We start from the raw sequence: 12,500 nt of genomic DNA, 5'->3' as shown, positions 1-12,500 counted from the left end.
TCCTTGCGGCTGGTACTGGCGACACGATGCCGGAAGCGATAGCTGATCACATCAAAATCAAAATTAGAAGGCTGAACAAACATAAAATTGCTTTTAAGCATACAGAGGTTCCCATACTGGACATCTGCTTACTTTGGAGGGAGTAAAGGACCCTGCAAAGATTGATGCAGTTCTTTTGGAAGACCAACTGATGTAACAGGTGTTCAGTACATTATGGGTACTGTAGGCTACCCTGCAAAGTTCCTGCCAATACTGTCGGAAGTCTCGGAGCCTTTTCACGCAGCTTACCTAAAAGTGTACAGAATATGTAAGGGACAAAATTCATGACAGATCATTCATTAGGATCAAGGAAATGGTAACAGCTCCACCACTGCTGAAGCATTATGAGCGAGAGGACCTGGTGATTCATTGCGATGTCACCGAAGTGGGTCGGGGAGCCGCATTTTTCCAGGATGGTAGACCGCCAGCTTATGCAAGCAGCGCCCTGACTCCTGCAGAAAAAATTTGCAAAGATAGAAAAAGAACTTCTTGCGATTGTGTCTGCGACAGAAAGGTTTCACCAATATACCTATGGAAGATCAGTGATCGTTGAATTCGGACCATATGCCTTTGGAGACGATCTTCAATAAGCCGCTGGTCTCTGACCCGAATAGATGGCAAAAGATGATTTTGAGGATGCAACGATATGATCTAGACGGTCAATATACAAGAGAGGGAAAGAGTTGCACATTGCAGACACCCTGAGACAACATTTCCCTAAGTTGACAGAAACCTATCAGAAGCTCGGAGAGCACATCCTGTTAACCAGGTTTTGAAAGGCCGTCAGCGGGAATAGTGATTACGGTTGAATTCAACCAACTGGATCCGCGCTCACTGTGTCGGAGATTTGATTTGCGGAAAATTGTTAAAGCCCCGACTCGCGGAAATAATATTCTTGACCAAATTCTAACAAACATGGGTAATATATATGGTGAGGCTCAACATCTGCCTCCCTTGGGGCGCTCAGATCATCAGTGTATCCTTTACGCTCCGCTGAAGCATCGACCAACTGGCAAATCGTCTGTGATAACCGCCAGAAGTCTCAAAGCTGATAACATCAGATCTCTTGGGTTAAAGCTTGACCACGAGAACTGGGAGTCTGCTTTCGAAGCGAAAGATGTGGATGAGAAAGTCGAGGCGTTCAATAATATACTAATTGAAGATCTTAACACCTGTACTCCTCAAAAATGCGTGCGTATGCACCCAAGCGACAAGGAATGGATGACACCACATATTAAAGGCGCAATTCGCGCTCGCGAGAAGGCCTTTTCTAAAGGTGACAAGGATAGATACAAGCAGATGAAAGATAAAGTTGCAAATCTCATCGAGAATGCAAAACGCAAGTTTTATGAAACAAAGGCGAGCGAATTTCGCAAGTCTAATCCACACAAATGGTATAAATCTATATTTACGCGCTCTGCGGTGCCGAAAGACAAAGAACAACACCTACAGCCCCGTCATCTGATGAGCTAAAACAGGTTGCAGATAAGTTACTGCAAGCCTTTACAGCACCTTGGAAAAATAGAACGGCGACAGCTTTGCTGGCCTCAGAAATATCTGATAGACTGCAAGATAGACCACCTCCCCTTCCAAGTATCGGTCAAGTAAAAGCCATAATGAAACATCTTAATGGCAGGAAGGCTATAGGTTGTGACGAAGTACCGGCGTGGTTCTTGAAATCTTTTAACGAAGAGATAGCGTCTGCTTTACATGATATTATTTGTGCTAGTATACAGCAGTGCAAGTACCCAACAGCATACAAGCACGCGTTGATTAGTCCTGTACCCAAAGTTAGTAATCCAACGGACATTAATAACGACTTCAGACAAATCTCTGTCCTTCCTCAAGCTGCGAAAGTTCTCGAGAAAATCCAACTCAAGCTGAATAAAAGTAACATGAAGATCAACGCTACCCAGCATGCATTTCAGGAAAAGCGGTCAACTGTAACGGCACTCGCAAGTATAACCCAAGATTGGTTCAATGCTACTGAGCCAACGAGTCCGTTTTGCGAGGTGCATGCCTTATTTTTGGATTTCCGCAAAGCGTTTGATCTTGTTGATCACGCCACTTTACTTGAGAAACTAGCTACCATGAATATCTCTCACAGTTTCTGGAACTGGGTTCAAAGTTATCTCACCGGTAGGACATTGCAGGTCAAGCTCCCAGGGCTAGTTTCTTGTAGTGGAGAGGTTATAGCTGGAGTTCCTCAAGGCGGGGTTTTTTCACCTACCCTGTTTATCAACGATATTGATGACTGCTATCCCCCGGGAGTTTCAATCAATACCTGTAAGTACCCTGATGATCGCACCCAATACGAACTCGTGCCGACCGGAAGTGAAAGTCACATGCATGATGTTATGGTAAAAATGGAGGCGTGAGCAGAGCGGAATAAAATGGAGATAAACGCCAAAAAGACCAAAGAGATTTGGATTAGTTTTAAGAAATCTCAGCGGATTCATGCCCCAAGTTCGATTAGAGTTGGAGAGGATAGAAGTTTTCAAGTTACTCGGAGTGCATATTCAGAGAGACTTAAAGTGGAATACACACATAGATGAAATTGTAACTAAAGCAAGTAAACGTCTCTACTTCCTGCGCGCGTGTCGCAAAGCCAACTTACCCACCGAAATTGGACTGAATACGTATATACTTTTTATAAAAGTGACGACACATTTGAAATTAAAGACATGTTTCGGTCGTGCAACGACCATCTTCAGTTGAAAGTAGAATTAATTTGAAGTTACATTTGAATTTATAATATGCTAAACAAAGATAAATAACAACGTGAAATAAATTGGGAATCTAACAAAATAGCCAAAGGTAACAAAAAAGAGTGTACAATGGAACATGTTGATTAGAACGAGAGAGTTAAATTAACGTGATATAATTGCTTATTTAAAGAAGGTTGCTCCCAGGAAATATGTAAGGCCTCTTTTATCTTGACCTGGAATTTTGTGGTCGCACGGTCTAGATAAAAGATAAAAGAGGCCTTACATATTTCCTGGGAGCAACCCTCTTTAAATAAGCAATTATATCACGTTAATTTAACTCTCTCGTTCTAATCAACATGTTCCATTGTACACTCTTTTTTGTTACCTTTGGCTATTTTGTTAGATTCCCAATTTATTTCACGTTGTTATTTATCTTTGTTTAGCATATTATAAATTCAAATGTAACTTCAAATTAATTCTACTTTCAACTGAAGATAGTCGTTGCACGACCGAAACATGTCTTTAATTTCAAATGTGTCGTCACTTTTATAAAAATTGTTGTTAGTCTGCTTCCTTCCAGATACGTATATAACAAAATTCGCCCAATTCTTGAATACGCATCACTCATCTGGGGAGGTATCTGAAACTATCTGGCTGAGGATCTACAGCATATTCAAAATCGCTCTTTAGACATCTTAGGTCTAGCCAGAGAGACTGTGGAGCCCATGGATGTAAGAAGGGACAGTCACACAGCACACGCTTTTAAGGAAATCTTAGATTCAAAAGGTCTCCATCCTTGCTGTAAATTTCTAATTTCAAGACCCCAATCGTATTCCCTTAGGGCTCAACGGGTGAGAGTTCCCATTCCACGAACGAATAGGAACATGAACTCCTTCATACAGCATGGGGCTAGATTGTTAGGAAACAAATCATATAAAGCATAGTCTATAGTTTATTTTTATTTTATTTTATTCTATTTATTTAATTATAATTGTTATTTTATCCTTATTAATGATTTTAATTGTAATATTGTACATTCAAAATTATTGTAAATTTGATGTAATTCTGTTTAGCCAATATCAAATAATAAAGCCTTATATAATTATATAAGAGATCCGAAAAGTAAATCAACTGCTAGTAAGTGAGCATGAAGCAGCAATGTTCAGCGTGGAGGCTAAGAACGATGAAGTTCTACAAGCTGTGAAGGCTCTTGTCCAATCTGGGTGGACAGCGTTGTAATATGATATTGGTGATGAAGAAGTTGTTCAGGATGGGTTGCTCTTTAAGGCTGACAGGCTCGTAATACCAAAGACCCTTCGAAAGTGCATGCTACAGACTATCCAATCCAGTCATCAAGGAATAGAATCGACCCGAAGAGGTGCGAGAGAGGCGACCTAAGGCAAGGCTGTGCATTAAGTGGGCCATTAATGGCAAGGCTGTGCTCTAACGGCGCCCGGTCGCCTGAGGCGACTAACATTTGGTTTCGGGCGAATGAGAAAAATTACCCGGTCGCCCGGCCGGGCACTCTGGCTTGTTGTATTTCTAGCAGATAAGGCGGCTGAAAATTTTCATATGCTGGTGGTTACAGTTTACGAAACCTCTCAGAAAATGTTTTTTCTTCGTATGAAACAGTCGGTTCAAAGTTTCACATGGAACATAATCCGTAACTTTGCACGTTACGGCCGGCAGCCGTACGAATTTCGATTCTTTCCATGCAAGAGCAATTATGGCTCTTGTTCTTTCTCAAAAAAATAGCATTAAATTTGGAACGTGGAGTTTGGCATTTCTTGGTTATAGTTTTAAAAGAGTTTTTACTTCTGCTCTGACAGTGGTAAAGCGCGGCCGGCGAAGCGGCGTAATTTACTTTTGTATGAACCCGCGAATCGCAGTTTATGCAAATTTAATATTTTTACGATTTTTTGCCGCTGCGCCTGCTTGGCTAAAATACATTTAGGTTATGGTTGTTTTCCCCTGTATATGAAATAACGAGATAAAAAAAGGAAAGATATCATGTTATTTGTTGTTGTTTTAGAAACAGAGCAATCCCGCGTTGTCTTTGGTTCCTGACAAATCATTGCGTGCCCTCAACAAGTAACGCTGTGACTGGCGCTTCGACCGAACAAAAAGCTCATTCCACTAAACATTTTACTGATAATATAAGAAAAAAATACTTTAGTTCTGTCCTGTAGCGATGATTTTCGTCCAAATCAAGATGACTTCCTAAAAAAGAATTGATATAGCTTTTGGGCCGCGGTGGTGTAATTGTTTCACGGCAGTTTTCACATAAGCTCCACTTGAATCAAGCGGCTTTGATTCACCTTTTGAAAATTTATTTTCAACCCAACTAACCAGTAAAAACATGTACCTGTATTAGACCCAAACGTTTTTACATAAACCTGCCGCAATCTTTACTTTTTCCTTTTTAACCCTGAAAACATCGGTGGCATTGCCACTTTTCTCGTCTTTCTCAAAAAAAATTTGACAGGTTGCGGGTTTTTCTTGCACTAGCGAGTTTGACGATCACCAGAGCAGTAGCAGCAATGTTTTGTTGAGAGAGAGATGGATGAAGATCGTTGCTGATCTCAGATAATTAATTAAATAATTAATTAAATAATTAATTAAATTTGCCGCATACAGTACCACGCAAAAAAAGGAGCCCCTCGCCAGGCACGAATTTCCAGATCGACCTTGGAGAAAGTTCTACAGATGGTGACTGTTGATTACTTCTCCAGTTTCTTTGAAGTTGACAGGTTGTATGATCTGAAAGCTTCCCCTGTAATCAAAAAAATGAAGGTGCACATAGCACGATATGTAGCCTGCGTAGCTGGCGGGATTTTCGTGCGCGAGTGCTTCTGATTTGGTTGCGAAGCCGTGAAAGCGAGTGGCTCAGCCGTGAGAGGATTGGTGAAGAGTCGAGTGGGAAATTGGCGGCTCCGCCGCCGCTCGCCCGCTCACGCATCCCGCCAGCTACGCAGGCTACACGATATGGAATTCGAGTTATTTGCCCATGGCGGTTGAGCTGTGATTGAAATAGATGGCTAATAATTGCTCTATATTAAATTCCAAAGAAACAAACGTTCTCTGTTATAAACTACTTGACTACTTAAAAGGGAATTAAACACGGGGTGAAACGACATCCGTTTGTGAAGCTGCGTTTAAAACGTTCAGTTCTGATGGCCGGAAGGGTGAAGAGATGGCCTCTATTTTGCAGCAATCTGGATCACAAAGGTGGCAAAAGGTCCACCAATGGCCCATCGGTAGAGCTAGTGACACTTCCCCACAATCTCCTATCAGAAGCTTCCAACATTTTTGTAACTGGTGTGACCACCTTTAGGAAACCGAAACGTAAAGATATTTGTTATAGCTCGCGGGACCCCACACTGAGATTGCATATGTGAAAAGAGACATAATTAGAAAGTGGAAAAGATAGTGCAGGCAATCCAAATAGTATACCCAATTTTCTTACTAACACACTCGCAAGATATACATACGCTTACAAATTTACAAGCTTTCTGGTTCCCTGTGGAACACCCCTGTGTCGCTAGTAAATCGATATCAGAATCAGTCACAAAGTACTTGATAATTCGCGCCTTGTTACATAAAGAGCGAGCATTTAGAAGGTAGAAGTTTGAAGTAGATTCATTCTGGAAAGTACGCATTGGGTAATGAAATATATGTTATTCACCGGCTAGGAGGTCCGTAAAGGGAAAAACTGTGCCTATACGGACCGACCTAGGCCGGTGAATGACGTATCTATTTTTTCTGCCTTTTTTTTCTGAAAATGAACATGACAAATTGGTTTTCAAAAACAAGGAAAGGTTACGTTTATACAAACGTTGGCCGTGTAGCACTTATATTTTAAACAGAGTTAACTGAATAGGGTGTAATGTGAAGTACTTTAGATTTATATCCCGCCATATGAACCATGTGAGCGTTAGCTCTACTGATGGAAATGGGCCCACACAAGGACAGAGAAAAACTCCGACCAGGGTAGGAATTAAACCCACGACCTTCGGGTTAGATCTCCGCCGCTCTACCGACTGAGCTACAAGGTCAGACGGATGGTAACCTTTCCTTGTACTTGTACAGGTTCATTGCCGTGACTTTAACATCTTCAGTTCCAACGGGAGGAAAAAATTTAGTGAAAAATACTCATACATCTGCCTCTGCCTTCATATCTTATTATTTCAAGGATTCATCTTTGTTCTCCGTCAAATCCTTCACAAACCAGTGCAAAACTTAGAAAACTACACAAGGAAAAATTGTTGAGCAGACATTAGTTCATGCAGACTCCACACAGGGTCCAGAGGAGATATGTTTGTCGTTAGAACATCAAAACCCGTCGAAAACATCTGAAATAATGAGTTATTTTGATCGCGTAAACGATCGCGTTACAGTTTCGTTACACATTCTGTATACCGCAAACCAAGAGACTGAGGGCTCGCAAGATCGGCTTACAGTATAAAATACGGAAAGGGAGGAAACTTGTACCACGTGACTTCGTTCGATGTGAACCGCAGCACTTGGTGACGGAAGTGAATTGGGACCGGAAACGCAAAAGCAACAGACCGTTCGAGAATCAAAACATCAGCTGTGGAGGGAGTTTTAAAATAATGGCGGATTCTCCTTTGAAAAGACCCGTTCCGTTGCGCGAAAAGCAGCCGGACGAGAAGAGATCCAAAGTGTCAAACAGAGAAAAACACGTGTTTGTTTCTAAATGGTAAGATATCTGACCAGTTGGCTTTCGAACGTGAGCCACAAATTACCGTGTTTGATTTTACCCTGATCGAACTTGACTATTTTACCTGCAGGCTTTCAATGAATTGTCGAAGAGACGAACAAAACTCTATCTCCGTACAAGAAATACTCGACGACTATGTAAATAACAGCTCCGAAAAGGAAAATTTTCCATTGCAAGTCAAAGAACTGGGGATTATTTTAAAGGAGGCCTTTCCACGGGCGAGTAGAGTCCAGCGAAGAGTTAACGGTGGCCGAGTATGGCAGTACCTACTTTCAAAAACCTCAAGATTGGAAGAAGACCGTGTTAAATGGGAAGACTTGCCAGCTTTCACAAAAGAATTCGATTGGCTTTTATCTAGCTCTAGCGACGATTTCTTTGAGTGGATAAAAGTCCAGTCACAAGATCTATGCGAAGGCAGCCGAGTTTTAACAGAAGTAAAGATCTTTAAAGACTGGACATTTGTTGTACACGTCAACAGTCGAAAAGTGCAAGAGAAACCGTTGGTGTTTTCGAACTTGGGGCATCTTGAAATTACTTCCGATCTTGCGCACATTTACTTTACCACGGTGTCATTTCCGTCACCATATGTTGCGGTGCACATCGAACGAAAGCTCTCTCTCGAAGCCGTAAATTTCGGTCGCCGAAAATGAATTTGAACGCTTTCTTATGCCGTTTTCCCACAGTATTTGGCAAATACATAACAATTCTAGATCACGTTAGTAAAATCAGGCAATTTAATTCAATTCCATTTGAGTTTCAGGGATTCGAAAATCGGCCCCAAATTAGTTTCCTCCCTTTCCGTATTTTATACTGTAAGCCGATCTTGCGAGCCCTCAGTCTCTTGGTTTGCGGTATACAGAATGTGTAACGAAACTGTAACGCGATCGTCAACGCGATCAAAATAACCCATTACTTCCGATGTTTTCGACGGGTTTTGATGTTCTAACGACAAACATATCTCCTCTGGACCCTGTGGACTCCATAGCGCTGCGATTTGTTTGTTTGACTATTTTAGCTACGAATATAAAACAAAAAAAAAAAACGAGATTATAGAATAGATCTCCAAAGAAAATAACGGATGTCAACCGAAAAACTGAGCTCAAAGGACTTACTTCTCTACAGTTAGTCGTTTTAGTTAAACGGCAGCTCAACAGTTCACGAAAAACAACGCGAAAAACCACAGCGTCGCGATGCGTTTGTTTGCCTATTTTAGCTAGGAATTCGTATATTCTTAAATGAAGCAATATAAAACGAGATTAGAAAATAGAATTCCAAAGAAAATACTCTACTCTGCAGTGTAAGTTGTTTTAAGTTGAATGGCGTGTCAACAGTTCAAGAAAACCAACAACTCGAAAACAGCAAACCAGCAAAGTGTTGTCAGCAAAATCATGTGAATACTCGCCTTTTTCAAGGATAACCAGACCTTTTATTCCATTGCTGATGTTTTTCCTTCTCTTTGCAACGGTTAGTAAGCGAAAACTTGCATTTTAGAGGTAAAATCCAACGTTTCGTCGCGTCGTAGTTAATTTTCAATTAGTCACGACAGTTTCAGAACGGAACAGATTTCGGAACGTGGTCTGTCTAGTGGTCTGTATCGTAAAAAGCTGGACGGGCTACGAGCGCGCGATTAGCCAATCAGATTCAAGGATTTAGGATTCCGACCCGCTAAGAAGTTTCAGAAAAAAATAGGTAGTCTGTATCCCGGGGCTGTATATAAACAGCATTGTTCACATTAGCGCCAGTTGAGTGGTGTCTTTGTCATTGACAGGAGTTATTCTGTCTCCTAGTCCTTTGAATATTTAACTAAGTAGGATTTCGAAATTCATTTCCAATAACTTGAATAATATTACCTTTCCTTAAACGACACTCCTGTGCTTGTCTTCCTATCTTACAACTTCTATAGGCAAATGCTGTAGGTTAATAACTTCTTGTTAAGTTTCAAGCAATCTGAACATAGTTTCGAGGTCCAAGGAAGTCAAGCATGGAGGCATTAAAACTCAGCGTAGAAATTTCATCCAAAACTGTTCTAAAAGATCTCACATTTCGAACACATGTATAAATTAACTCTTTATAAAGACACTAATCCAAAGATCATTGCTGAAGCTTTAAGTAGAACCTATTCGAAACTTATGAAATATAACGTGAGCTTAATCATTTTATCTGGGGCAGCCATGTGAGGCACAACACCAAACACTGGAAGGTAGTCTATGGCCGCGTATTCAACGAGTTCGTTGAGTTTACTTTTCTACCCTCAGTCCCCTCCTGAGAGCGAGATGTATAGATTTACTATGGCTGGCGCAAAACAATTTTACTCGCCGATTGGGGACGCTTTTGCTGTCAATGGATTAGCTAATTTATGCTACCTTGTTGACGATTTATGGAATATCTTATTAAATACAGAGAATATTCCCTCTTTTTTTGCAACACAAAATGCAAGTCTGGGCTGTGTGACGTTTGCCTCGTCGCTTAACCTTATTGCTTACCTCTAACAAAACATTATAAGCAAATCGTAAAACTTTGGCTTTCTGTTTCAAAGCTTGCTACAATGCTGCTGAAAGAGAAACCAGAAACAAAGTTGCCGGATTGATCAAAGCCTTGACCTAATCTTCATTTAAACTTAGAATCTCATACCTGAAAGTTACCGAAGTACTCTACTTCGTATAGAGAATATCATACACAAACATGCAAGAGCAATTCACACAAGTATATAGAAAAGCTCAACAATTACAATTAGGTGGGGGGACACTTCATGGCGCTCCCTAAAGTTTGGATTCCATCTAGTCTCGAGCATTTCTTGACATCTTTGAGGGAATGCAAACTAATGATTAATTTAAGGAAAAGAAAAGTCATATCAATTGATTTGCAAATATCTTGTACTATATATATATCTTCACTGCATTAAGGCTAATTGACTTTATTTACCATCTATCAGCCAAGTATTTCAAAAACATCACGATTCAACTCTTTTTCTAACACAATTACAATCGTCATTGCGTGCAGCAATTAATATGCATGACGGGTTTCCTGAGCAAAAACCTCAGCTTAGAATTATAGACGTTACAAGGTGGAAGATCGTTTGTACATACGGAAAATCATAACTTTCATTGTCTTCAAGGTGACAATTGCTTTTGCATGTTTCTTTGCTGTGAGAACCAGATTTAAATCACCGCACAGACTCGATTGCTTAACTTAAGTTACCTGTTAAATGAAGGCCAAGCTCCAATATATACGAATCATCACACCATCGCACAGTTCCACGAGATACAACTGGTAGAGAAAGAGTATTAACGTTAACGATAAGTACTTAAGTTCCCAGAACCTGTTTAGTAAACTTTTAGGGGAAGAATGTGACAAATCAATTCGCTACAAACCTTATCGTCACAAACAGTTCAGCAGTATGTCTCAGAATATTTTCCACAGTCCTACACGAGAGATCCTGGGGCTCGTTTCTCGAAGGTCCCGAAACTTTACGGGCGATTAATTTACGGGTGTCACAATTCCCTCTGTATCTTAAGAATGGAGGAGACTTAAGTCGTCAAACTTCACAGCCATTTTGCTTTTTGTTACCTTGAGAAAATGTCAAAATATCGGCTTTTCCAAACAAGCGGTTGACAGTTTCACAAATGGCTTTTCGGACCCGAAAAGTTTTCGGGACTTTCGTGAAACGGGCCCCAGCTGGGCTAACTCCCGGCTTCAAGTCGTGTCTTCCAAAACTCAGAGACCATCCCTACTATGTGTCGTCCAACAATATCGATCTAAAAATCTTTCATACTAAATTTAAAAAATCACCTCGTACGCAAAAGGACGACGATGCATCAAAGAATAGATAAACTTTTCTCTGGCCTTAATTCACGCATGTATTTATTAGCAGTAAATCGTTGAAGAAAAAGTTTGAGACGACCCTTAGCACTTAGTTAGTCTTAGTTTAAGTAAATCTCAAGCAAATTCAGTATACTAATTAGGGAAAGGAAAAGGAAAGGAACTTTATTTAAGTGTCTTGTCTTAGAAGACAAGACAAGACACTAATTGGGAACACTTTAAACTGAAGTCAACAAATAAACACAATCCGCAAAATCAAACGTTGGTTTTTGAGGAGAAGAGAAAACTAGATTACCCGGAGAAAAAAAGTCTCGGAGCAGAGTAGAGAACCAACAAACTAAACACACTCATGACACCGAACCCAGAACCCAGGCCATATTGTTAGGAAGCGAGTGCTCTCACCACCTGCAGTCGCCAGCCCTGCACCCTACACAGAGAGAGGTGCGTGTTATTATTATTATTTTTATTTCTTTTGATATTCAAGTTTGCCAACCACGGAACAAAAGAAGTCATTGTTTCAACGATAACAATGGGTGAAGTCACGAGAAACATCGAACCCAGGCCATATTGGTCGGAGGCGAGTGCTCTCACCACCAGCAGTCGCCAGCCCTGCACCCCTGCACAGAGAGAGGTGCGTATTATTATTATTTCTTTTGATATTCAAATTTGCCAACCACAAAACAAAAATTGTTTTAACGATAACAATGGGTGAAGTCACGAGAAACATCGCTATTTTTAACTTAGGTAAGTTGATCGTGCGGTACTTTGAAATAGAAATTCCAACTACTACTGGGTTTCAAAAATAGCACTGTGATACAAATCTGCAAACTACGTATTACATATTGACTGTCTGGTTGGCACTTAACGATAGCTACTACTAGTCTATTTGGAATACTTTGTTGCATAAATTAGCCCGGCTCAGTCGATTGAGAAAAAACGGATCCATCAACCTGCAGCTAGGCTAGGATATGGGCACATATTTGTCATATCTCCTTGAAATTTACGATTTCAACTTTTTGCTCGTCTGTCAATCAAACAGCGAAGATGTTGTTGACGTCACCTATTCGGTCATTAATGTGCAAACCAAGAGCCTGATTCACTGTCGAAACAAAGGGTCTTTTGTCCATGTGGTTGGCACATTTGAATAACAAAAGCAATGTTTGTAAATAGATATCTTCCCTATAGATAATAAG

General features: G+C 40.6%; 2 protein-coding genes across 2 annotated transcripts in view; one reads left to right on the top strand and one right to left on the bottom strand.

The window, feature by feature from the left end:
* LOC138001068 (uncharacterized) overlaps nucleotides 1-12,500 on the bottom strand; it is a 424,432-nt gene that overhangs the window by 289,811 nt on the left and 122,121 nt on the right. Inside the window, exons 4-6 of the mRNA XM_068847736.1 lie at nucleotides 10,687-10,755; nucleotides 9,972-10,039; nucleotides 9,339-9,398 (exon numbers count right to left, since the gene is read on the bottom strand). The gene's annotated coding sequence lies outside the window, so the exon portion shown is untranslated. The remainder of the gene's footprint in view (nucleotides 1-9,338; nucleotides 9,399-9,971; nucleotides 10,040-10,686; nucleotides 10,756-12,500) is intronic.
* Nucleotides 1,656-12,500, top strand: part of LOC138001059 (plexin domain-containing protein 1-like) — a 25,155-nt gene continuing 14,310 nt past the window's right edge. Inside the window, exon 1 of the mRNA XM_068847726.1 lies at nucleotides 1,656-2,399. Coding sequence (XP_068703827.1) covers nucleotides 1,656-2,399 — 744 coding nt within the window. The remainder of the gene's footprint in view (nucleotides 2,400-12,500) is intronic.

This window comes from Montipora foliosa, chromosome 4 (genome assembly GCF_036669935.1).
Source record: "Montipora foliosa isolate CH-2021 chromosome 4, ASM3666993v2, whole genome shotgun sequence".
Taxonomy (NCBI): domain Eukaryota; kingdom Metazoa; phylum Cnidaria; class Anthozoa; order Scleractinia; family Acroporidae; genus Montipora; species Montipora foliosa.
The sequence above is the reverse complement of the archived record's forward strand: the minus strand, read 5'-3'. Positions and strand labels throughout refer to the sequence as shown.